The following is a 25,239-nucleotide window of genomic DNA, read 5'->3' as shown; positions in this document are numbered from 1 at the left end:
ACTTTCACCGAGGCCCTCCCCGGCAAACAGGTGCACCAGTGGTTTGAGCACAGAAGGACGGTGAGCGGCGGCTGGTAACCGCCCCGAGGGTCACGCGCACCAGAGAAGCAGGTAAGACCCTGCCTCCCGGGGTCCTGAGCGGCCACATCACCCACAGGGCCAGACTGTGGACCCTCTGCAGACCCGAGGTTTCTGCACTCCAACCCCAGGGCCTTATGCCTTAGGCCGCCTGTCCCAACAGAGAAGCCTGGGAAATGGCAAATTCAACGGGAAAACCAGCGGGGGGTCCTCCACACTCCTGCAGACAGATGAGCTTGTCCCAAGCACAGGTTTAACTGAGAAACTTTAATAGGGAAACATCTGTGAAGGGGCCGTCGGGGGACCGGGTGCAGGGCTGCGGCCGCGCCCCCCCCTCAGTACTCCTCCCCTTCCTCGGCCTCCGCCTCCACCGAGTCCACGCCCACCTCCTCGTAATCCTTCTCCAGCGCCGCCAGGTCTTCCCGGGCCTCCGAGAACTCGCCCTCCTCCATGCCCTCCCCCACGTACCAGTGCACGAAGGCGCGCTTGGCGTACATGAGGTCGAACTTGTGGTCCAGGCGGGCCCAGGCCTCGGCGATGGCCGTGGTGTTGCTCAGCATGCACACGGCCCGCTGCACCTTGGCCAGGTCTCCCCCCGGGACCACCGTGGGGGGCTGGTAGTTGATGCCCACCTGCCGGAGAAAGAGAACATGCTCAACTTGGGAGTGAGGCCTCGGAAACGGTAGCTCGTTTCTAAACATGGGGGCCATGGACCCACTTCAGACGACGCCCTGTAGGAACGGGTACTCTCTTTTTCGGCAGGATCTGCCAGTTTAATATCCCACATTCCACTTCTAGAAGGGACTTGAGCTTTTCAGCCTTCTGCATGACTAAAATATCTTGCCACATACACACTTTTATAATGAGAAAACCTAATACAAACGTGGGAAAAGATTCCAGGAAAATGGTGACAGACGGTCGTCAACACGTGACGCCACACCCAGACTCACAAGTGAGGATTCGACACCGTCGGGGTGAACTGTCTTCCGTGGGGACAGCAGTGTGACCTGTACCTCCCCACAGACTGGCCTCCCCTCTGGCTCACAGACCGGCCAGGAGGGGAAGCCTGGGCAGTGCCAGGCACCCCACACAGCGCTGCCCAGCTGACAACGGCTTGGGTGGCAGCCTTGCCTTCCAAAAGTCAAAATAAGGGCACTGAAAGGAAACTTCCTCAAACCAAGAATGGAAGAAAAAAGACGTCCCTGGTGGTCCAGCCATCCAGATGCCGTGGTTTACGGCAGGGGGCCAGGGGCTGGTATCTGGCCCAGGGACTAAGATTCCCCCGTGCCCTGTGGCATGGCCAAAAAAAAAAGCTTTCACCCCCAACCTATAACCTAACCTTGGAGGCCTGCAAACATCTATGGGAGGTTTAATTTCGTGGATATTTCCAGAATGGTGAAACCTGTTACATACACACTTTATCCCTGGGAGTCGTAAACCCTCAGCTGGGCCGTGTCAAGGGGTCTTGAAGTGGGGCTGAGGCCAGGTGGGTGCAACAACGTGGGTGTGGTCAGAGGCAAGCTCTGATATTTAAAATGGGAAAACGCTGCTATTTATCCTTATTTTCAATCTGCAAAGACCCTGGGGATGGCAACTCCCAGACACTGAAGGGACCCATCAGGGCTCAGACGCAGGATCCAGACTCTATCTAGCGCAGATTGCTTGTGAAAAACGACTCAACGAGGAAGAGGGCGCAGGGTTAACAGGCCCAGGCGTGGCCAGGCACTGCGCCTGGTGATCGCGGGTCTCAAGTGGGACATTCTGGGACTTGGCTTCGAATTCAGGATGCTCTTCTCTGGGCAGACGTTTCACGGTGACACTAGACACAGTCGGAGGAGCCGCTTCGTTATTAGTGTGGTTTTGTGTGGAGGTGGCACTCCAGGCCTGGCTTGGAGAAGCAGCAGTGAGCCACCCTTGGCCCCACAGAAAGTGCTGCTTAATGGACAGAAGATCCTCTGCAGGCACGCGAATGCTGCCTAAGCTTCAGGGACCACTGGCGACTGAAGTGGCGGGGAATCGGAACCCACTGTTTCTATCACAGAATGAAGCCACACGCTCTGACAAGGTTCTTGGGCGAGCAGCGGGGAAACGTGAGGACAGGCAGGCCTGCAGTCGGAGGTCTCTGAGAGCTCCCTCCTTCCGTCGCTGCCCCTGAGGCCCTTCGGCTGTAAAGGCTGTCTCAGCCTCTGTCTGAAGTGTAAGATACTAGGAACGTTGGCCCACGAGCCCACGGCTGTAAGAAGTAAAGGTACGTGAAGTACGGATGGAGACCAAGGCATCTAACACACTGATTACTAACCTTGCTGTCCCTGCAGCCCAGCTGCCCTGGAACAGGGGACCCTCCGCGGCAGGTTAGCACCCCGCCCCGGGGCCGGCCAGGGGCACAAAGCCGCACACACGCTCCCGCCCAGCCTACCTTGAACCCGGTCGGGCACCAGTCCACGAACTGGATGGTGCGCTTGGTCTTGATGGTGGCGATGGCCGCGTTGACGTCTTTGGGGACCACGTCCCCCCGGTACAGCATGCAACAGGCCATGTACTTGCCGTGGCGAGGGTCACACTTGACCATCTGGTTGGCCGGCTCGAAGCAGGCGTTGGTGATCTCGGCCACGGACAGCTGCTCGTGGTAGGCCTTCTCGGCCGAGATGACCGGGGCGTACGTGGCCAGGGGGAAGTGGATGCGGGGGTAGGGCACCAGGTTGGTCTGGAACTCGGTCAGGTCCACGTTGAGGGCGCCGTCGAAGCGCAGGGAGGCTGTGATGGAGGACACGATCTGCCCGATGAGCCGGTTGAGGTTGGTGTACGTGGGCCGCTCGATGTCCAGGTTGCGCCGGCAGATGTCGTAGATGGCCTCGTTGTCCACCATGAAGGCGCAGTCCGAGTGCTCCAGGGTCGTGTGCGTGGTCAGGATGGAGTTGTAGGGCTCCACCACGGCCGTGGAGACCTGGGGCGCCGGGTAGATGGCGAACTCCAGCTTGGACTTCTTGCCGTAGTCCACCGAGAGCCGCTCCATGAGCAGCGACGCGAAGCCCGAGCCGGTGCCGCCCCCGAAGCTGTGGAAGATGAGGAAGCCCTGCAGCCCCGTGCACAGGTCCGCCTGCAGGAGGGAGAGGCGTGAGCCGGGCCGCACGCGCCGCCGAGAGCCCTGGCCTCCCCTTCTGCCCGGGAGCCCCCCGCGCCCCCCTCACCAGTTTGCGGATGCGGTCCAGGACCAGGTCGACGATCTCCTTGCCGATGGTGTAGTGGCCACGGGCGTAGTTGTTGGCCGCGTCTTCCTTCCCCGGTGATCAGCTGCTCCGGGTGGAAGAGCTGCCTGTAGGTCCCCGTGCGCACCTCGTCTGCGGGGGACAGCGGCCGGGCTTGGAGGACGCCGGTCTCACCCCCGTGGCCGGCTCCGGGACCCGCCTGTCTGCAGGCCGGCGCCGCTCCTCCCAGCCCGGGGGTCAGGTCTCCCAGGAGTCTCCCAGACACACACGCCCCACCTGCCATTTTCGGCTCCGGGAGGGTCCATCAGCCCGGAACAAGCCCCAGCGTGGCGGTTCCCAAAGGACAGGAGCACCCAGGCGGCTCTGTCTGCGCCTCTCGCCCACACCTGCCGCTCCACCCCGGGCGTCCCTGGGACGGTCCTGCCACCCTGGACGGATGCCGGCCTGACTGCCCCGGGTACCCCGTGGCCTGGGTCTCCCGGGCTCTGGGGCGACTGTCTGGCGTCTCCTGGGTGGCCGCTCCCCTCGGAAACTACGTCGGGCTTCTGACTGGAGGCACCTGATGAAGGTTCTGGGCTTCCCTTGCCAAGCGGGAGGGTACCTACCGACCACGGTGGGCTCCAGGTCCACGAACACGGCCCTGGGCACGTGCTTGCCGGCCCCGGTCTCGCTGAAGAACGTGTTGAAGGAGTCATCGCCGCCGCCGATGGTCTTGTCGCTGGGCATCTGGCCGTCGGGCTGGATGCCGTGCTCCAGGCAGTACAGCTCCCAGCAGGCGTTGCCGATCTGGACGCCCGCCTGCCCCACGTGGATGGAGATGCACTCGCGCTGGAAGCAGAGCAGAGTGAGGCCCGGGGACATGGCAGTGCTCTCTGCGTGGCACGCAGACGTACCTGACTTCTTAAATTAATAGTTCTAATATATTTTGGTTTCTTAGGGTCTTGTCAGACTTTGTCCCACAAGCTTCCCAGGTTGATAGGAGCCCAACATGCTAGTGGAGAAGAGCGGAGAAATAGCTCCAGAGGGAATGAAAAGGCTGAGCCAAAGTGGAAACAACGCCCAGTTGTGGACGAGTCTGGTGGTGAAAGGAAAGTCTGATGATATAAGAACAACATGGCCGAGGAACCTGGAGTGTTAGGTCCACGAATCAACGCGATTGGAAGTGGTCAAAACAGGATCAGCAAGAGTGAACATCGACATTTTCGGAATCGGTGAACTAAAATGAATGGGGAAGGGCGAGTTTAATTCGGATGACTATTGTATCTACTACTGTGGGCAAAAATCCCTCAGAAGAAATGGAGCAGCCTTCACAGTCAACAAGAGTCTGAAACGCAGTACCTAGATGCAATCTCAAAAATGAAGGAATGATCTGTGTTCGTTTCCAAGGCAAACCATTCAACATCCCGGTAATCCCAGTGTACGTCCTCATCACTAACGCCAGAGAAGCCGAACTTCAATGGTTCTATGAGGACCTATGAGACCTTCTACAACTAACACCCAAAAAACATGTCCTTTTCATCACAGGGGACTGGAATGCAAAAGGAGGAAGTCATTTTCTGTCTGAGCACCTGCCTATCCAGCACGGAGACAGACCGGAACTGTGAAGAGGAATACAGTCGTTATAAACGTCGTCCCAACACTCAGTAAAAAGCAGCAAAAACCTACACAGAATCAGCATCGAGCCAGTGTGTTTCCACCCAAGGCTGGATTTAGCAACCTGATGTAACCAGTGGCTCCAAAAATCAGACACAGTGTATGAAATAACACTTCTCAGTCATCAGACAACAGGCCGCACAGAACAGTGAGCGAGTCCTCTGAGCAGGGAGCAAGGCGAGCCCGGCCGAGGTCCCAGCATGTCCAGGCTGCAGCTGGGACAGGAGCCCCGAGCACAGCCCCGGGATCGCCCGGGGTGAGTGGGGGGTCCCGTGCTGAGAGGCCAAGGCAGCGGAAAGCCTGGTGCTGGAGGAGAGACAGCTGTGCCGAGGGGCCCGGGGCAGCGGGGGCCCAGGCCCTCACTGGCTGCTCGGCACAGGGAGGGGCTGAGCCCACACCTGCTGTGGCAGGAAGACGTCCTAAGCTAGAGAGCTCCGGGGCGGGGGGGGGGTGGTTCTCAGCAGTGGGGCTGAGTGAGGCCGCCCCTAAAGACTGCCCTGAACCCACCCAAGAAAGCTTAAGAGCAGCACGCAGAAGGATCAAACTCTTCCCAGGTATATTTATAGCATCCCAACAGAAAGCCGAGAAACAGCTAAGAGAAAAGCCGAAACAATCCAACGTCCAATAATGTACAACTCCTAACGCCTGCTACCCACTGCTGCACTGAACACGGGTAACAAGGACTCAGAGAAGGCGATGGCAGCCCACTCCAGCACTCGTGCGGAAAATCCCAGGACGGAGGAGCCTGGCGGGCTGCAGTCCATGGGGTCGCTGAGGGTCGGACACGACTGAGCGGCTTCCCTTTCACTTTGCACTCTCATGCACTGGAGAAGGCGATGGCAGCCCACTCCTGTGTTCTTGCCCGGAGAATCCCAGGGACGGGGGAGCCTGGTGGGCTGCGTCTATGGGGTCGCACAGTCAGACACGACTGAAGCGACTCAGCAGCAAGAAGGGACTCCTGCAGAGCAGAGGCCTCTGCTCAGTGTCAGGCGGCCGCCTGATGGGAGGGGAGTCTGGGGGTGAATGGAGACACATACGTGAATGGCTGAACCCCTCTGCTGTCCACCTAAACTAGCACAACACTGTAAATCAGGTATACCCCAAAACAAAATAAAACCTTTAAAAAAAAGACCCAGAAATGACAGATGATTAGTAGATTAATGACAGAATTAGTAGAATTATATGCCTCAGGAAGTACAGGAAAAATGAGCATGATAAGGAGAAAAACATTTGATATATAAAAAAACACCTAAATCAAATTGCCAATTATGAAAAAGTCTGAAATGAAAAACACTGGATGTGATTAATAACAGACTCTATGTATTTTAATAACCATAAATGGAGAGTAACCTTTAAAGACTATATAAAAAATAAAACAACAAAAAGTTCCCAGCAGATCATACACTAAGGAGGTCTCGACGGTGGGCAGCTCTGGGAGCAGTGGCTGTGCCGCGCGGGACCGGGCTCAGCAGGTGGAGCGGTAGCTGCCGGCATGCGCACTTCACACACGCGCGCGGAAGTGCTCAGCAATCAAGCGCAGCTGCGGTGCGACAACATGGGTGAATCTCATAGCAGTGAGTGAACGGATCCAAACAACAATGACAAATTAACGCAACAAACCAAAACCGTCATATAAAATCCTAGAAGACACAGAGGCACGGCTAAGCGGAGGAGGCAGAGGGTCGAGGCCGAAATGAGGATTTACAAAGGGATGTGAGGTAACTTTCCTGGTGGCTCAGAGTTTAAGGAGCCTGCATGCAATGCGGAGACCCAGGTTCGATCCCTGGGGTGGGAAGATCCCCTGGAGGCAGGCACAGCAACCCATTCCAGTATTTTTTGCCTGGAAAATGCCATGGATGGAGGATCCTGGTGAGCTACAGTCCATGGACAGGACTGAGCGACTTCACTTCTTTTTCACCAGGTACCTGGGGGGTGATGGATATGTTCATTATCTTGACTGAGGTGATGGTTTCACGGGTGATCAACATGTCGATATTAAACCTGGCCAAGTTACACACTTGCAAATAAAGATCTTGCATGCCAAACTAAAAAAAAAAAAAAAAAGGGTCCCACAAGCCCCAGGGAAGGTCAAAGGTCACGCACGCAGCACTGAGGCCCGATGCAGCTTAATCAGTGTGTGTGAAAGAAAAGCTTGCAGTTCGGTGCTTTCAAAACCTCAACACACTGTGGCACCTTTTCGTCTCTGCCCGTGCCAGGGGCGCGTGGGATCTTAGCTCCCTAAACGGGCCGAGCTCACGCCTCCTGCACTGGAAGCACGGAGCCCTCATCACTGGGCTGCCAAGGAAGCCCCAGCACTGCGTAGTAAAGGTCTTACTCTTAGAGAATTCAAGTAATACAGAATATGTTTTCTGAAACTAGTGTTAAATTACAAATCGAGTTAACACAAAAATGTCTGTGAAGTCCCCAAATATTTGGGAATGGATAACAAGGAAAATGAGAAACTATTTTGAAAGGAATAAAATGAAAACATGACGTGCAACGTTTGTGGGCGAAACCTAGAGCAGCGCTCAGAGGGAAGCGCGCGCCCATGTGCTGCATCTGTGTGCACGCACGCACGCGCTCAGCTGCGTCCCACTCTGCAACCCCGTGAACTGCAGCCCACCAGGTGCCTCTGTCCAGGGGATTCTCCGGGCAAGAATACTGGAGCAGGCTGCCATTCCCTTCTCCAGCGGGTCTCCCCGACCCAGGAACTGAACCCACGTCTTCTGCACCTCCTGCACTGGCAGGCAGCTTCTTTACCACTGAGCACGGGGGGCGGGGAGGAGGGGGTGTGGGGTGTGTGTGTGTGTGTCTGTGTGTGTACCTGTAAAATCTGATGGAGGGATTTCCCTGGTGGCCCAGTGGCTACGACTCTGCCCTGCTTGGTTCAATCCCTGGTCAAGGCACTGGATCCCACATGCTGCACCTAAAGAGCCCAAGTGCCACGATGAAGGCCAGCGCAGTCAGATGAATGAATATTTACAAGAGAAACAGCTGGCGGAGCTCGGGGCAGGCCACCCCAAAACATGCTGGAGGCATGCTAATTGCTTCTAATTAACATTCCTTGAGGACCAGACGGTAGAAGCAGCAAACGCTGACCCTCCTTTGTCCCCTGAAAGCAGGTGCAAAGCTCCTGTCGGGAGGACGGAGGGTGCTGTGGTCCCTGGAGACGGGAGTTAAGGCTGAGAAAGCTGCAGAAGCAGGCTCTGCTACTGCTTCACTGTCTTGCGGCCCCCAGCAAAAACCCTGCTCTTTCTTCAAATCTTCATCAATAACTGGTTCTCTGTCTGAAAAGAGGTATACAGAGCCTGCTTTCATCACTCCTCAGGCCCGATGCTGACGGGACCTCCACATACATAAAGTGAGACTTGGTTTCCTCATGCTAATCGGTCTTCTGTTAACCTGATCGTTAGACCAACCAGAAGAACCCAGAGAGGAAAATTTTTCCTGTCTTACAAACTCTTCTTGGGCTTCCTAGGTGGTGCTAGTGGTAAAGAACCCGCCTGCCCAATGCAGGAGACACGAGACTCAGATTCCATCCCTGGCTTGTAAAGATGCCCCGGAGGAGGGCTGGCAACCCACTCCAGTATTCCTGCCTGGAGAACCTCATGGACAGAGGAGCCTGGTAGGCTAGTCTACGGGGTCACACAGAGTCAGACACATCTGAAGCAACTTAGCATGCACGCAAGCTTCTGCTTTAATCAACTAGAACAGCAAATATCCAAGTTGTGAAGACAAAAAAAGTAAGTATAAGAAGCAATGTAAGATAAAAAGCCAAAAAAAAAAAAGGCAATAAAAAGCATGTATAAGAAAAGAAACTGAACAGAAAAGAGGGGAAAAAAACCCAGAGAAGAGTCAATGAAACCAGCACCTGGTTGGAGCTGAACAACCAAACTGATGAGCCCCTGGCCACGTTTATCCAGAAAAAGACAAGACTGATTACCAGTATCAGGAAGGAAAAAGAGGATTTCACTACTGATACAGATTGAGATGGATAAATTCCTTACACACACTACTAAAGCTCATTCAAAAGGAGATAATCTGGGGAATTCTGGCCATCCAGTGGTTAGGACTCCAGGTTCCACTGCAAGGGGCACAGGTTCAATCCCTGGTTAGGAAACTAGGATCCTAAAAGCAGTGCAGCAAAGTTGAAAAAAAAAAAAGATCACCCGAGTGAAGAGAAAATGGGCCATCAGAATGGCCATATCATGAGACAGGTAATTTTAAACACACGTATTATTTTCCCACCAACCATGATCACACCCCAGGTTTTTAAACTCCAAGCTCTTACGAGTGAAGGTCTGGAAGGCTAGAAATTCAGCTTCTGGTCTTGTCCTTAGTACGTGAAAGAAAAGGGGCCAAATCCTAGCTGATTTTCTAGTTCTTTCTGATTCCAATCAAACTGCAGTGCTGAACCAGAAACACATCACCCTCTGAGGCCAAACAGGTTCTCCAGAAGGTACTCAACTTTGTGATGAGCCTCTAGGTGCAGAAAATAGGATTTTACAAACATGTTTGTTGCTGTAATTCCCATTAAATTCATCTTGAGACATAAACCCTTCTAACACAAAGGGAAGGCATCTGCAATGGCTGACGCTTTATTGGACTTCAGTGTAATTTACGTCAGGTTATATCACACCAACTCACCACCACCTCCCCATCACCACATTTCCGAATTTTGTTGGTTAAACTAAGTACTGTGAACTTGACATTTCAGCTTGAGAAAACCCTGTTACACCAACAAACAACGGCTGAATAGCTCTTCTAAAAGTGTTAACCATTGAATTTTTCTTATTCAAGACACAGCCTTTGCTAAAAATAGCTGCCCTTAATGCACAAACTCCTAATCCTGAAGCATCCTTATACCCGTCAGGTAACAGAGGATACCTTTCCTTTATACTTGGAATAATTCACTGCTAGAAATAAATGTTTTTGAGCAGCTAGATGTTATGGTGTTCAATAACCAAGAAGAGAAACCTCAAAACCAAGTGTTGCAAAGGGACAGTGCACAGGTTAGTGTGAGTTATTAATCCAGTGACGAACTTTGTTCAGTTTGAAAGCTACCACAGGGATGAGAAGAGGAGGATGACATCAGTCTCAGTTAATCGGGAGCGAGGCAGACGTGAACTGGGCCAGGGAAAGCCCTGCCAGGCACCATCCCGGCCTCTCTCCACAGGTGACTGGTCTAGGACATGCAGTGATGGGTGCTGGCTGCCTTCCTCGGGTGTGCAGATTATTAATGCCATTAATAACTCAACAGTTAACTAGAAACCTGCGACTTGAGAACGTAAAAATGAACAAATCGAGGGCAGAAGCCTAACCCTGCTTCGGGAAAACAAGAATTCTCATATATGTGTTGGTGATGAAAGGGAATCTGAAACTCTGTCTCATTCACTTCTGGGGCCCCACATACACCAGTGAGAAACACTGCAGCCACAGATTCCTCCACGCGTAAAAGACTGGAAAATACCCAAACATTCAGCGATTCAAAACAGGCTCAAGACACGCCGTCACCCCTAGAGTACTAGGCAACAACTGGTAAACAGGGACGTAGGTCTTTGCACACGAAGGGAGCCGGGCTGTTTGAACACTGAAAAAACCAGACGTGAGAAAAGGGGAATATAAGCACTATTCCTGTTTGCTTGGTTTTGCTTTAAATGAACAAAACAGGAGAAGGAAATGGCAACCCACTCCAATATTCTTGCCTGGAAAACCCCATAGGCAGGTGAGCCTGGTAGGCGGCGGTCCATGGGTCACAGCTTAGCAACTGAACAACAACATCGCTGTTAATGGAGCAATTACACAGATGCACTGGAAGTTTAAAAACTAAAAGTTGTTCTGAAAGTGGCAAAAAAATAAAATAAAATAAATGAACAAAACACCTCACAGCCCTATCTAACCGAGGGAGCCACTTCTTTTCAGCACACACTCAATATCTCAAGGCCTATTTCCGTAGCTGCCCTCTGAGCTCACACACAGACCAATAAGAGCGCTCGGGCACAGCCCCCCCGGCTTTTGCTTGGAGACGCAAGAGTCTGGATGGGCGAGGCTGGGAGCCATGTATGCACCTGCGAAGTGAGCCGCGCGCCCGCCCCCGACCGGCACACTCCAGACACCATCCCGCCACCTGAGCCCGTCTCCCGGCCCCGCCGCCCGGCCAGGCCCGTCCCTCCTGCCCCGCCGCCCGTCCTCCAGGCCCCGCCACCCTCAGTCCTGTTCCCCGGGCCCCTCAGCGGCCCAGGCCTGTCTCCCAGGCCCCCTGTCCCACCAGGCCCGGCCCCCGGCCCCGCCGCCCGTCCTCCAGGCCCCGCCACCCTCCAGTCCTGTTCCCTAAGCCCCTGAGCGGCCCAGGCCCGGCCCCCGGGCCCGCCGCCCGTCCCGCCAGCCCCTCAGCGGCCCAGGCCTGCCCCGAGGCCCCTCCGGCCCCTACCATGGTGGTCGCCCCCGGGCCACAAGCCTCCTCAGCCTCTTCTCAGTCCGACGCCACGCGCCCAACTGCCGAGGCGCTTCCCCGCACTGCGTGTCCTGATTGGCTCGCCGGCCGCCGGCCGCAGGATGGCCATTGGCTGCGACCGCTCTGGGGGCCAGACCCCGACCCCGGCCAGGACAGCAATGGTGATTGGCCAGTTCTCCCGGGCGAACTCGCGTTTCATTGGGCTTCACTTTGGGCGGGAAGCGGCTCCTGTTCTGCGTCGGCAGGAAGCTGCGCGCTGGCGCCTCCTGGGCCACCGCGGAGGGCGCAGACGGGCCCGCGGTACAGACCCCGCTGGTTCATCTGAAAACTGCGGAGCGGCGCGGGGCGCGAGAAGAAGCAGGGCTGGTCCCTGCAGGGGGTTTGCGGGCCTGGCAGACACGTGGAAACGCTCTTCAGTTGGCAGCCTGTTGCTGGTGGCACGTGCTGCCGACCACGTGACAGGCTCCCGGAAGGCGGTGCCGCTGAGCTGGTGGGGGCACTTCCGCCTTCAGGGACGGGACTTAGGCACGGGTCTCCAAGTATCCCGAGTTTCCCAAGGATCAAAGCAGGGCAGGTGGGTGGGAGGGCGAGGCTAGGCTGGGCAGGGGGACAGGGACGTCGGAAAGTTGCAGTGAAGAAGGGCTGACGGTGGCCAGGCCAGTGGGCCTGGGTACCTACCAGTGGGGGCGGGTATACACTGGCAGCCGAGGTGGGTTAGCTTGGCCATTTTTTACTGGGAAGATGGGACAGGAGACCTCACAGGTGGTGATTGCACGAGGCCAGAGAACTAACCCACCCACAGACCTTGGCTGAAGGACCCATGGAATTTCCCAGGTTCCTGGAAGGGGGGCTGGATAGCCTCAGCTCACTACTCTCCCAAATCCAGAGATCCTGCTGCTGGTGCGTGGGAGAATCTGTGTTTACCCGACAGAAGAGAAGAGCCCCTTCTCAGCTCTTTTAAGCACAACCGGAATGAGCTGAAATCTTTGAGAAGGCAGGTCCAAAAGGGAGCTAAGTTAAGCGAATGTAAGTAAATATAAACTATATATAATAATCTATAGGCATAAATTATAAGCCAGGTGTTGATTGCAGCCATGAAATTAAAAGATGCTTACTCCTTGGAAGGAAAGTTATGACCAACCTAGAAAGCATATTCAAAAGCAGAGACATTACTTTGCCAAAAAAGGTCCGTCTAGTCAAGGCTATGGTTTTTCCAGTGGTCATGTATGGATGTGAGAGTTGGACTATGAAGAGGGCTGAGCGCCGAAGAATGGATGCTTTGAACTGTGGTGTTGGAGAAGACTCTTGAGAGTCCCTTGGACTGCAAGGAGATCCAACCAGTCCATTCTGAAGGAGATCAACCCTGGGATTTCTTTGGAAGGAATGATGCTAAAGCTGAAACTCCAGTACTTTGGCCACCTCATGAGAAGAGTTGACTCATTGGAAAAGACTCTGATGCTGGGAGGGATTGGGGGCAGGAGGAGAAGGCGACAACAGAGGATGAGATGGCTGGATGGCATCACTGACTCGAGGGACGTGAGTGTGAGTGAACTCCGGGAGTTGGAGATGGACAGGGAGGCCTGGCGTGCTGCGATTCATGGGGTCGCAAAGAGTCGGACACGACTGAGCGCCTGAACTGCACTGAAGCCAGGTGTTGCAGCGGCAAAAAACCCACCTGCCAACGCAGGAGACGCAGGAGACGATTTGATCCCTGGGTGGGGAAGATCCTCTGGAGAAGGAAGTGACAACCCACTCCAGTATTCTTGCCTGGGAAATCCCATGGCCAGAGGAGCCCCGTGGTCTACAATCCAAAGGGTAGCAAAGAGTCAGACGTGACTGAGCGACTGAGCACACAAAAAGTAAACAGGGTTAAAAGCAGAGATGAGGGACTTCCTTGATGGTCCAGGGGTTACGAATCCACCTTCCGATGCAGGGGATCCGAGTTAGATCCCTGGTCAGGGAATTAAGATCCCACAGGCTGCAGGGCCACTACTGAGCCCTCTCGCCAAAACTGAAGAGCCAGCGTGCTACAAGGAAGATCTGGTGGCCGAAATTTTTTCAAAGTAGGTGGAAAATGCAGATTTCTTACCCCGCCTACCACTGCTAGGCCAATAGAGGCTGGGGTAATGTTCACAGTGGCAGACCAAATGATCTGGGTTTGAGCCACACTCACCACCATGGATTCAGTGTGACTAATTTCAGCTCCATTTCTCCCTTGCTTTGAAAGATTTCAGAGACTGTGGCCTGGGGGTTAGAAGGGTGGGGCAGCTAGCCAGAGAAAACCAGAAGCCCTCCTCTTCTTCAGGGAGGTCCAACAGGATTGGTGCAAGGAACTTGGGCCAGCTGTGGGCAGAGGGGCCGACCGGAAATGAGGGAGAGTGACCAGCCCTAGTAAGGGCTGGAACAGGTGCCAGTGCCAATGGCAGGGGACAGAAACAAGGAAGAGGGACTTCCCTGATGGAAAACTAAGATGGTGCAAGCCTCGAGGCTCAGCCCCAAAGGGAAAACAAAAAGGAAGAAGGAAGAGCTGGGAAACCAGTTCGTGGGGAGGAGTCATGAGGGTCAGTTTGGAGCGAGAACACGGCACAACACGTTGATGGGCTTTGAATGGTGGACTCTGGGCTAAATGTGGCCCAGGGGAGAATAGCAGACTCAGGGTGGCCAGCATTAGAAAAGAGGACAGAAGCTGCAGCAGACAGACAAAAGTGGAGAAAAAGATAGCAATGACGTGGGGAAATGTGAGATTTCTTTGGCCCCAACTCCTTTGTCCCACTGTTTACCAGGGGAACGTCTCTATTGAGCAGCCAGAGGCTTCATCTGGTTCTCTGGCCACTCAACCCTTCCTGTCCCTGGAGTTCTTTCTTACAAACAACTGATGCTTTATCTTTTATTTTTATAACAACTTTATTCACATGCCATAATATATGCAGAGTCCACCATTCGAAATGCCGGGCTGGATAAATCACAAGCTGAAATTGAGACTGCCAAGGGAAATATCAACAACCTCAGATATGCAGGTTATATATATATGCTAATAGCTGAAGCGCCAATATTTTGGCCACCTGATGTGAAGAGCCAACTCACTGGAAAAGACCCTTATGCTGGGAAAGATTGAAGGCAGGAGGAGAAGGGAGCAGCAGAGGATGAGATGGTTGGATAGCATCACCAAATCAATGGAGATGAGTTTGAGCAAACTCCAGGAGCTGGTGAAGGACAGGGAAGCCTGTCGTGCTGCAGTCCATGGGGTTGCAAAGAGTCGGACACAACTTAGTGACTGAGCAAATAATACTCCCCAGCTTAGAATGTACAGTTCCTTTTTTTTATATCCACGGAACTGTGCAACTATCGCCACTATCTAATTTCAGAACATTTTAATCACCCCAAAAAGAAACGCTGTACCTGGGAAACAGTCACTTCCCACCCCCTACCCCCAAACCCCCATGGAAACCATTGATCTACTCTCCATCTCTATGGATTTGCCTGGTCAGGTGAATAAAATGATACGAAATGTGGTCTTCTTTAACTGGTTTTGTTCACTTAGCATAATGCTTTCAAGATGTATCTGTGAGATCTCAACACTTCTCTTTTTTTGGCCACACCTCACCGCACACCTGATTCTGGTTTCCCAGCCAGGGACTGAAGATTGAACCCCCACCCCTGCCCTGGGAGCATGGAGTCTCAGCCACTGGGCCGCTGCAGAAGCCCCACCAGTTACTTAATCCTCATAGAAAAGTCATATTCCATTGTAGGGATATTTCATATTTTGTTGATCCGTCGTCAGTTGGATGTTTGTACAGCTTCCGCTTTTGGGCACCTCTGAGTAACGCTGCTGCGAAAACTTACCTGCAAGTCTTTGCATGGATGCATGTTCTCGTTTCTTGGGTATACACGTAGGAGCAGGATGTCTCAGTGACAGTGAAAGTCGCACAGTCGTGTCCCACTCTCCGCAACCCCGTGGACTGTACAGTCCATATGATTCTCTAGGCCAGGATACTGGAGTGGGTAGCCTTTCGCTTCTCCAGGGGACCTTCCCACCCCGGGGATCACCCCCAGGTCTCCTGCATTGCTGGCGGATTCTCTACCAGCTGAGCCACCAGGGAAGCCCAGGAATACTGGCGTGGGTAGCCTAGCCCTTCTCCAGCGGATCTTCCCGACCCAGGGCTCAAACGGGGGTTGCACACACTGCAGGCGGACTCTCTGCCAGCTGAGCTGTGCCTGGATCATACAATTGAAGGAGGAAACAGAACAGGCTCCATCTTGAAAGCAGGACTCCATCTTGGGCTGGACTGTGGACTTTGAACTATATGCCCAGGATCTATGGAAATGCCATACCAACTGGAAAACCAGACCCACACCCCCCCAGAATGAATAGCCCCAGGGCTCATACGTTGACTCTCCACCTAAAGGAATGCCCTAATCATCTGTGTAACTGAATAGAATCATACGTTCTATTATGTTTATTGGGGCATGACCACAGGCCTATTGATAACGGCCCACTGTTAACTACCTAGGCTTAAGGCATTTGAATCATGGGTTAAGTTTGATTGTATCTTTTCCTTTGTTCAGACTAGTTTCAGGGAATTTGGGGAGGTGGGTTTGGGCACCTACACTTAGGGTATATAAGGTTTTCACAAAAACTGGTCGGGGCCCTTGGAGACCCCGCCCTGGGCCCGCTGGTGTGATGAACCGCAGCCCACTCTCTGCGCTGTCTGTCTGAGTGAGCTTGTTTCCCGGAACATGTGGCTACAACACAATAACTTCATGTTTAGCATTTTAAGGAATCACCCAGCGGGTCTCCAAAGCATCTGCCCCAGCTTACCGTCCCCACCAGCAGTGCCCGCGGGTCCCAGTCACCCTGCAGGATCTTCAACACCATCACCTGACTTTGATGGCAGCCGTCCGAGGGGTACCGTGCACTGCGGTTTGCCTTTCCCTGATAACGAATGATGTTACGAGTGTTTCCACGTGCTTGGGGGACGTCTGTGTACCTTCTTTGAAGAAACGTTTTGGGGCTTTCCTGGCAGTCCAGTGGTTAAGACTCGGCGCTCCCGATGCAGGGGGCGCAGGTCAGACCCCTGATCAGGAAACTGGATCTCACAGGCTGCAACTAAGGGTTCACATGCCCCCAAGTAAAGATCCTGCAAGCCGCCGTGCAAATCCTTCGGGTCACAACAAAGACCCAGAGCAGCCAAATAAAATTGAAATAAACGAGAAGGAAATGTCTATTCAGATTCTTCACATGTTTTTTAATTGAGTTGTTGAGTTGTGAAAGTTCTTCACATATTCTGGATACAATCTCCTTATCGGATATAGGATTTGCAAAACTCCCATTTTGTGGATTTCTATCGTTTCACTTTTTGGGGGACCGTGCCGCCCACTTGCAGGGTCTTAGTTCTCTAACCAGGGAGTGAGCCCCCACCACACAGTGAAAGCACCAGGTCCTAATGACCGGGCTGCCAAAAAATTCCCTCTCCACTTTCTTGATAGCGTTTGTTTATTTATTTATCTTTTACTCTATTTAAATTTTTTTCTTTCTTTTTGATGATATCCTGTGAACACAAAAGGTTTTAACTCTGATGAATTCCAACTCGTCTACGTTTTCCTTAGATTGCTTGAATTTTTTGTGTCACATTGGGGAAACTGCTCTCTGGAGACTCCACTGGCCCCTTGTTACTGTTCAGTCACCAAGCTGTGTCTGACCCCGGGCCTGCAGCATGCCAGGCCTCCCTGCCCCTCACCAGGTCCTAGAGTTCGCCCAAGTTCATGTCCATTGAGTTGGTGATGCCATCCAACCAGCTCATTCCCTGTCACCCTCTTCTCCTGCCTTCAGTCTTTCCCAGCATCAGAGTCTTTCCCAATGAGTCGGCTGTTCGCATCAGGTGGCCCCTTGGTGGGTGTCTAACCAAAAGATACGACCGAGTCAAAGAGCTAGGGAAGGGAGGCCCTGTTACTTGCAGCAAGGCTGTCCCAGAGCGGTGTCTGTCCCACCAGCAAAATCGAGGCAGACGTAAGTGAAGGTGCACGAGTATTCGCAAAGGGGCTTGAGCAGGAATCCAGCACAGCATGCTGGCAAAGGTGGAGAAAGTCCAGACCCTGGTTGATTGGAGCATGAGGGCCAACAGTGCGAACACCATCATTCCTCAGGTTCCAGTTAATCCGGTTATGTTAAGGAACTATATTGTGTTCTCTTCCTTCAGGGTCTTCTATACCTCCTGCAGGGACCAATCTGTACAAAATCACTGCCTTAATCCACATTCATGAAGAGTTACTCATCTGTTTTCCTGTAAAAGTTTGTTGAGCGTTTATAACCCTGTCGTCTCGTGCCTCCGTTTCGTAGGGTCATGCAGCCTGCAGGGGTCTTGGACAGATATCAGCCCACCCCAAGAGGGCATGCCCCAGATAACAGACTCACAGCTGAGTAATCTGAATTTCTAAGAACTCCTCCTGATAAGCATTCTCTCCCACCTCCCAGAAACAGACCCCCCACCCCGTGCGATCCTCAGTTAAGCTTGCCAAAGCCCCACTCTTTCTGCTTTGGACCGATCAATCCAGACCCAGCCTAGAAAACCCAAAGCCCTCCACCTGTGTGCCGACTTACTTCAGCCGTGTACAACTCTGCGACCCCATGGACTGCAGCCCGCCAGGCTCCTCTGTCCATGGAACTCTCCAGGCAAGAATGCTGGAGTGGGTAGCCATTCCGTTCTCCAGGGGATCTTCCCAACCCAGGGATGGAACACGCGTCTCCTGCCTTGTGGGCGGATTCTTCATCATGTGAAGCATGACATGCTTCCTAGGACAGCCGAAATCCGAGGTGCTTACACCACCGCGTGCTGGTGGCGGTGTGGGGTCTGGGCGCTGTGCTGCCGGGGACGCAGAGAGAATGGCCACTCTGGAAGACAGTCTCGCGATTCTTCATAAAACTAAACGTACTCTTACCTCATGATTGAGCAATCACGTTCCTTGATATTTACCCAAAAGAGCTGAAAACTTAACGTTCGCAGAGAAAGCTGCACGCGGATGTTTACAGCAGCTTTATTCATACTTAGCAAAACTTGGAAGCACCCAAAATGTTCTTCAGTAGGTGAGAGGATGAACTGTTGTACATCCAGACAAGAAATGCAACGCAGCACTGCAAAGAAGTGGGCGATTAAGCCACGAAGACATTAGGCCCCCCCCAAAAAGATGCAAGACCTTGAAACACATATTGCCAAGTGGCACCCCCCCAAAAAAGATACAAGACCTTTAAACACATATTGCCAAGTGAAACAAGCCATCAGAAAAGGTTACATACTGTATGGTTACAACTACACGATGCTTTGGAAACCGTCATGTGGAGCTGGTAAAAAGATCAGTGGGTAACTTAAGAAGCACGTCTATCCTGATTTCAGTAACACAGCCCTGATGACGTAGCGTTATACTTAGTTTAAAGGAAGCAAGAGTCCTCAGACTCTGTTCTTTTCCAACACTGTGCTGGCTATTCTGGGCCCCTGCATCTCCACATGAATTTTAGGGTCAGTTTGATGATTTCTGCACAGTAGGCAGCTGGGCTCTGACTAGGGACCCCACTGCATCTACAGATGGGGAGTGCAGCCGTCTCGAGCACGTTAAGTCCGTGAAGGCGGGCTATCCTTCCACTTACTGAGGTCTTCTTCGTTTCAATGATGTTTAGCAGATTTCCATGTATAAGTCTTGCATTTCTTCTGTTAAATTTATTCTGAGCATGTTTATAGATAAATTTTGGTGCTATGTAAGTAGAATTGTTTTGTTCATTTCATTTCTGGACAGCTCATTCCTAGTGTGTAGTAAGGCAACTGATTTTTTTTAACAGACATCTTCTATCCTGTACCTTTGCTGAGCTTGCTTATTAGCTCTAATATTTATGTGAGTGCGTATTCTTTGGGATTTCCTAGTACACAAGTCATGTCCTCCGTGACGACACAGTTTCCCCCTTCCTATCTGGATTCCTTTTATGTCATTTTCTCACCGAACTGCCATGATCAGACCCTCCAGTAAGGTGTTGAAAACGAGAGGCGGGAGTGGACATCTTTACGGTCCTGCCAGGAAGGGGAGGCCTTCAGTCTTTCACCACTGAACCCAGGAGCCCAGGGGTTTTCACAGATGGTCTTCATCAGCTTGAGGCCAGTCCTTCGATTCCTAGTTCCTTGAACGCTGCTTTGTTTTTTGAGATGATCGTGTGGTTTTTGTCCTTTATTAGTGTAGTGTACTACACGGATTGATCTTCACGTATTAAATCAATCTTGCATTCCTGGGATAAATCTCACTCCTTTTCTATGCATTCCTGGATTTGATGTGGTAGTATTTTGTGGATCAATTTTGTGTCTATATTTTCTCCTCTTTGGCCACAGGACTGTAGTTCCCGGACCAGGGATTGAACCTGTGCCCCTGCAGTGGAAGCTCAGAGTCCTAGCCACCAGACAATCGGGGAATTCCTGTCTGCATTGCTAAGCGATGCTGGGCTGTGCGTTTCTCGTGATGTCTTTGTTGGGCTTGGCGTCAGGGCAGTCCTGGCCTTGTACAGTGAGTCGGGAAGTGCTCCCCCCCTTTGTTGGTTGGTGCTATTTTCTTGCCGCATCTTCACGGTGTGCCTCTATGCACAGGGGGCCCTGCCATATCCTTGGCAGGCTACAGTTTACTGTGTCAATCAAGCGTGGCCTTGACTGCCCACTGAGTGTTAGTGCCTACGGTAAGAGCACTGCTCTGGGCACAGAAACAGGCAGTGCCGTGAGGCACGCGCAGCAACTCTCTCAGCGTCACCAGTGAAGCCTCTCGGGACCTCCCATCATAAAACTGCCCAGCCCTCTGGGCTTGAAATGCATTTTTCTGCGTTTCTGTGGAGGCACTTCAGAACAAAGAATACCTGCTCAGTTCTGGCCACACGGGAGCAAGTTCAGGCGGACATGTTTCCTGCAGGAAGTGGGAGCCCATCTGAGAAGCTCCTGAAGACATTGTCAGTCCGGGACTTCCCTGGGGATCCAGTGGTTAAGACTGCGCTCCCAATGCAGGGGGTCTGGAGGTTTGATCTGTGCTTGGGAACTAAGATCTCCACGCTGCAAGGCACAGCCAAAAGTAAATAAAAATAACAATTGCTACCATTCTCATTAAAAAAAAAAAAAGTGCAGCCAAATAACAGAAGGGAGCAAGGGAGCTGGCTGAGGCAGTGTCCCGAGTCGTATCAGGTTGCCGGGAGCCCACCATGCCGTCAGGAGCCCACTGAGCCAGACAGACTGCAGGGGCCCCGAAACCGTAATTCCACAAGCCACAGGGGAGCCTGAAAGTCAGTACCGGAAGAAGTGGCTCCCTGTTTTGGCTTGGCTTTGCTCGGAGGGATCGTCACCATTCTTCCATGAAAGAGTGAACACCGTCACGCCCATGTTTTCACTTTCAAAGAAGTGGGAGGGGCAGGACAAAGCCCCCCTCCGTCCCAGGAACAGACATGCCTGTCACGGGACACGACGTGGGCCTGGCCGTGGTGTGGGCACTCAGGACGTTGCGCCTCTTGCTGACATCACCAGTAGGGGGCTGCCCTGGGGTCCCCCAGGGTCCTCCTGGCCTGGCACAGGTGGCCCTTGGCTAGAAGTGGCAGCTGTTGGGATCTGAGGGGCCTGGGGTGCCGGGTGCTGGCGGGCTGCAGGTGGTGCCCCACAGACTGCTTGCTCCTTTGGGACACAGTCTGCAACCAGAGGCTCAGAACAGCCAGCAGGGCCTCTTGCCAATTTACAGGCCCTCCCGGCCATGTATGCGGCGGCTTCCAGCCGCCCCACGCAGGCCACTCGGCCAGCCCTGCACCCTTGGCTCACCAGGGCCGGCCTGACTCTGGAGGGCCCAGAGCCCCAGCACTGGGGGTGGCGGGATCAGAGAGGGAGTCTGCTCCAGCGGAATGCAGGTGGGCTGCAGACGCGTCCCCTGCCCCCAGAACTGCACCCGCTCAGGGGCACCCCGCTGGCCTTGGCCTGGGCTTCCTCGTCTGTGAACCAGGCCCCGGGATGGGGCGCCCCTGGAGCCAGGGTGAGGAAGGGGTGGGCTGCCCGGCTGTGTGTCAGCAAGGTGCGGCGGGCTCGCTCAGGCGCCCGGGGATGGGGGCGGGCTCTGCGCGCGGAAGGACCGCACCGGCGGGCGGGGCGGGCGCAGCGCGCAGAGTGGCGGCGGCGGCGGCGGCGGCGGCAGGCGGGTGGCAGAGGGGACGGGTTCGGGGGAGGAGGCGAAGGCTCGGGTACCTGAGAACGGGTCGGCGTTCAAGGTGAGGCTGGCTCCAGGGGCGGCGGCGGCGAATCCGACCCGGGGCGCAGCCAGGAGGCCTGGGATCCCCCGCTCGTTCGGGCCTGCGGGCGGACGAAGGGGATCCGGCGTCTGAGGCCGGGTGGCAGCCCGGGAGACGCCCAGCGCCTGTTCCGGGTGCTGGAGGCCTGGCCCAGCTCCCGGGAAGCCTCGGGTTTCCACCTGGCTCTGGGTTCCCAGGTCCAGAGGCTGGGCCCCCAGTCTGGCTCCCTGGGGCTGCCTCTCTGAGCCCTCGAGGCCACCCCCCCTCCCCGGCACCCCACCCCCCACACACATAACAGGCCCAGATTCAGCTCCACTTGGATTCCCTGCCCTGCCCTGGAGGCAGACAGCCCTCCCGCCCAGCCCAGCCCATCCCTCTGGCAGCCCAATATTAAGGGCACTTGGGACCGGGGGTGCAATCACGCAGCAGGCGGGGCAGCGGTCACTCCCCTCTGGCCCTGGCAGGTGCCTGCAGCTGGCTCCCGGCTCCGCTCGGCTCCTCTCGGCCCACGATGGCTCCTGGACGGCCCTGTGCTGCCGGCCTGGCGCAGTTCTGCCAGAAGCTGAAGCGGCAGAAGCCGCTGGAGGACAGCGCCATGGAAACGTCGCTGCAGCGCTGCCTGTCCACGCTGGACTTGACCCTGCTGGGGGTGGGCTCCATGGTGGGCTCTGGCCTCTACGTGCTCACGGGCACCGTGGCCAAGGAGATCACGGGGCCTGCCGTGATCGTGTCCTTCGTCGTGGCCGCCGTGGCCTCCCTGATGGCGGCCCTGTGCTACGCGGAGTTCGGGGCCCGTGTGCCCCGCACGGGCTCTGCCTACCTGTTCACCTACGTGTCCATGGGCGAGCTGTGGGCCTTCCTCATCGGCTGGAACCTCGTGCTTGAATATGTCATCGCCGGTGCCGCCGTGGCCCGCGCCTGGAGCGGCTACCTGGACGCCATGTTCGACCACCGTATCCACAACTTCACCGAGGCCCACCTGGGCGTCTGGCAGGTGCCCTTCCTGGCCAGAAGTCCAGACTGGCTGGCTGCCGGCATCGTCCTTCTGGCCTCCGCCTTCGTCTCCTGCGGGGCCCGCGTCTCTTCCTGGCTCAACCACACCCTGTCGGCCGTCAGCATGGCCGTCATCCTCTTCATCGTTGTCCTGGGCTTCATCCTCGCGCGGCCCAGCAACTGGGGCGAGGCGGAGGGTGGCTTTGCGCCCTTCGGCTTCTCCGGCATCATGTCTGGCACGGCGACCTGTTTCTACGCCTTTGTGGGCTTCGACGTCATTGCTGCCTCCAGCGAGGAGGCCCGGAACCCAAAGCGCGCCGTGCCCCTGGCCGTCGCCCTGTCGCTGGGGCTGGCGGCCTCCGCCTACATCCTGGTCTCTGCTGTCCTCACCCTCATGATCCCCTGGCACAGTCTGAACCCTAACTCCGCGCTCGCCGACGCCTTCTACCAGCGGGGCTACGGCTGGGCTGGCTACCTCGTGGCAACTGGCTCCATCTGTGGTGAGTGGGGTCCTGCCCTGGTCTCCCGGAGTGGGTGGCGGTGGAGGGGGGACACACATCTCCGTCTGGGCTTCAGTTTTACGAGCTGTAGCCCAGTGCAGTCGCTCAGTCGTGTCTGACTCTTTGCGACCCCATGGACTGTAGCCCACCAGGTTCTGAGGAGCCTCTCAGTGCGTGGGAGGTGCTAATTATCAGACTCCACCCAGACTTGTGGGCACGGACCCGCTGGCCCCCTTATATGTGGGATGTCGGCCTGGGCACGTGCTTCCCGTTCACAGGGACTCAGCCATCACCAGATTGCCGGCCCCCAGCCCTCAGCCTAGCTGAGGCATCCCATTCCTGGGCTGGAAGAGGGGCAACCACCCTGCACCTTGCAGACACTCAGGCTCCCTCCGAGAACCCAGATAAACTCAGGCACAGGCTCCCAGGGACCCCTGCCACGGCCTCTGGGGCTCCTGCCTGCTGGGCGCGCTGACCAGCCCTCGCTCTCTGCCATAGCCATGACCACTGTCCAGCTCAACGGCCTCTTCTGCCTGCCGCGGATTATCTACGCCATGGCCGTCGACGGGCTGTTCTTCGAGGCGTTTGCCTACGTGCACCCCCGGACGCAGGTGCCTCTGCTGGGCATCCTAGTGTTCGGGGCCCTCACGGCTGTGGTGACGCTGCTGCTGGACATCGAGGCCCTGGTGCAGTTCCTGTCCATCGGCACCCTGCTGGCCTACACCTTTGTGGCCATCAGCGTGCTTGTGCTGCGATTCCAGATGGCCTCTCAGTCCGGCTCGCCCAGCCTGGCTGGCTCCAGCCTGAGGGCCAAGGAATACAGCTCCTTCTCTGACCACTTGGAGCTGGTGGGCGCGGGGCACGGCCCCGAGCCAGGGCGGCTGCGGCCAGCCCTGAGGCCCTACCTGGGCTTCCTGGACAGGGGCAGCCCCGGCGCGGCCGTGCGCAGGGCCATCTGCGGGCTGGTGGTCTCTGCCGTCGCCCTGGGCTGCGTGCTGATGCTCGGGCACTCCGTCCTGCACCTGCCACTCTGGGGCTTCCTCCTGCTGCTGCTGTGCAGCGGCGTCACGTTTCTGCTCAGTCTCCTCGTCCTGGGGGCCCACCAGCAGCAATGCCTGAAGGACACCTTCCAGGTAAACCCCCGCCGCCCCCCGTACCCACTGTCAGCCTGCCACCCCGCGTCCTCCGCCGGGCACGTCCCCATGTCTGCGGGTGGGCCCCAGGCTCCAGAGCCTCCAGAGGCAGAAACAGGCTTGGAGGCCTGCAGAAGCGGGCCCTGGGCCTGTGGGCCCCTGCAGCCGGCCCAGCCATGCCCTTGCCCCCCAGATGCCCCTGGTGCCCCTGATTCCAGCTCTGAGCATCGTCCTCAACTTCTGCCTGATGCTGAAGCTGAGCTACCTGACCTGGCTGCGCTTCACCATCTGGCTGCTGATGGGTGAGTGAGGGGCTGGGCTGGGGCGCAGGCGCTGCTGCTGGGAGCGGAGCGGGGGTGGCGGTGGCCTGCGGCTCACGCTTGCATCGCCCCGGCAGGACTCTCGGTGTATCTCGGCTACGGCGTCTGGCACAGCAAGGAGAACTGGCGGGAGCCGCCGGGGCTGGTCACCGCCCGCCACGCGGCTTTCCCCGATGGCAGGCTGGAGGAGACAGCGCAGGATCCTGGCCAGGCGCCGGCCCAGGGGCCTGGCAGTCCGTGAGAGCTGCCCGGCCTCCGTTCAGGGCAGCTCGGTGGGCTTGTGGGCCTGCCCACCCGAGGGGGCCCTGGGACCTGCGGACCCTAGTTTAGGGGCTGGTGCTGCAGGTCACCCTTGGAGTGGGCACAGCCAGCGCTGGGGCGGTGGACTCTTTGAGACCCTGTCCAGCTACTGGGGCGGGTGTGGAGGACACCCTGTCTCGGGGACCCACAATAGGAACCACTCAACCAGCCGTGTGGTCTTGTCACGTCCGTGGATCTTGAGGCATCGGGTCCTCGCCGGCCCCTGGAAAGGGCTTGCTCGATTGTCAGGGTGGAACAGGGTGGTGCAAGGTGGAGTGCTGGGGTTCCGGGCGGGGGAGGTGCCGGCCCGGGACAGCCCTGGG

At 55.6% G+C, this 25,239-nt stretch overlaps 2 protein-coding genes and 1 long non-coding RNA gene across 3 annotated transcripts; 1 reads left to right on the top strand and 2 right to left on the bottom strand.

Annotated features, from left to right (window-relative positions):
- Window positions 1-326: 326 nt before the first annotated feature.
- LOC101108295 (tubulin alpha-3 chain) lies at window positions 327-11,434 on the bottom strand. The gene is given in 6 exon segments (XM_027956898.3): window positions 327-710; window positions 2,495-3,175; window positions 3,267-3,359; window positions 3,361-3,416; window positions 3,890-4,112; window positions 11,368-11,434. Coding segments are annotated over 6 exon segments (1,353 nt in total). The 5' UTR covers window positions 11,371-11,434; the 3' UTR covers window positions 327-413.
- Window positions 11,435-16,616: 5,182 nt separating this feature from the next.
- LOC132658020 (uncharacterized) lies at window positions 16,617-21,553 on the bottom strand. Its single transcript, XR_009596965.1, has 2 exons — window positions 17,990-21,553; window positions 16,617-17,672 (listed from the first exon to the last, which is right to left on the bottom strand). It is a non-coding gene; the product is annotated as an uncharacterized LOC132658020 (long non-coding RNA).
- Window positions 21,554-21,585: 32 nt separating this feature from the next.
- Window positions 21,586-25,086, top strand: SLC7A4 (solute carrier family 7 member 4). Its single transcript, XM_027956891.3, has 5 exons — window positions 21,586-21,649; window positions 22,135-23,163; window positions 23,662-24,296; window positions 24,490-24,598; window positions 24,694-25,086. The coding sequence occupies exons 2-5, from the start codon at window positions 22,182-22,184 to the stop codon at window positions 24,855-24,857; spliced, it is 1,890 nt and encodes a 629-aa protein (XP_027812692.2). The 5' UTR covers window positions 21,586-21,649; window positions 22,135-22,181; the 3' UTR covers window positions 24,858-25,086.
- The last annotated feature ends 153 nt before the right edge of the window (window positions 25,087-25,239 follow it).

This window comes from Ovis aries, chromosome 17 (genome assembly GCF_016772045.2).
Source record: "Ovis aries strain OAR_USU_Benz2616 breed Rambouillet chromosome 17, ARS-UI_Ramb_v3.0, whole genome shotgun sequence".
Lineage (NCBI taxonomy): Eukaryota > Metazoa > Chordata > Mammalia > Artiodactyla > Bovidae > Ovis > Ovis aries.
Note: the sequence above shows the minus strand (reverse complement) of the source record. Positions and strands in the feature narration are given on the sequence as shown.

Bases quoted from the DNA above. Each gene is read 5' to 3' on its own strand.
- SLC7A4 (XM_027956891.3), top strand. From the start codon at position 22,182: ATGGCTCCTGGACGGCCCTGTGCTGCCGGCCTGGCGCAGTTCTGCCAG. The intron at 24,297-24,489 runs GTAAACCCCCGC...CTTGCCCCCCAG, and splicing joins GCCTGAAGGACACCTTCCAG to ATGCCCCTGGTGCCCCTGAT. The intron at 24,599-24,693 runs GTGAGTGAGGGG...TCGCCCCGGCAG, and splicing joins CACCATCTGGCTGCTGATGG to GACTCTCGGTGTATCTCGGC.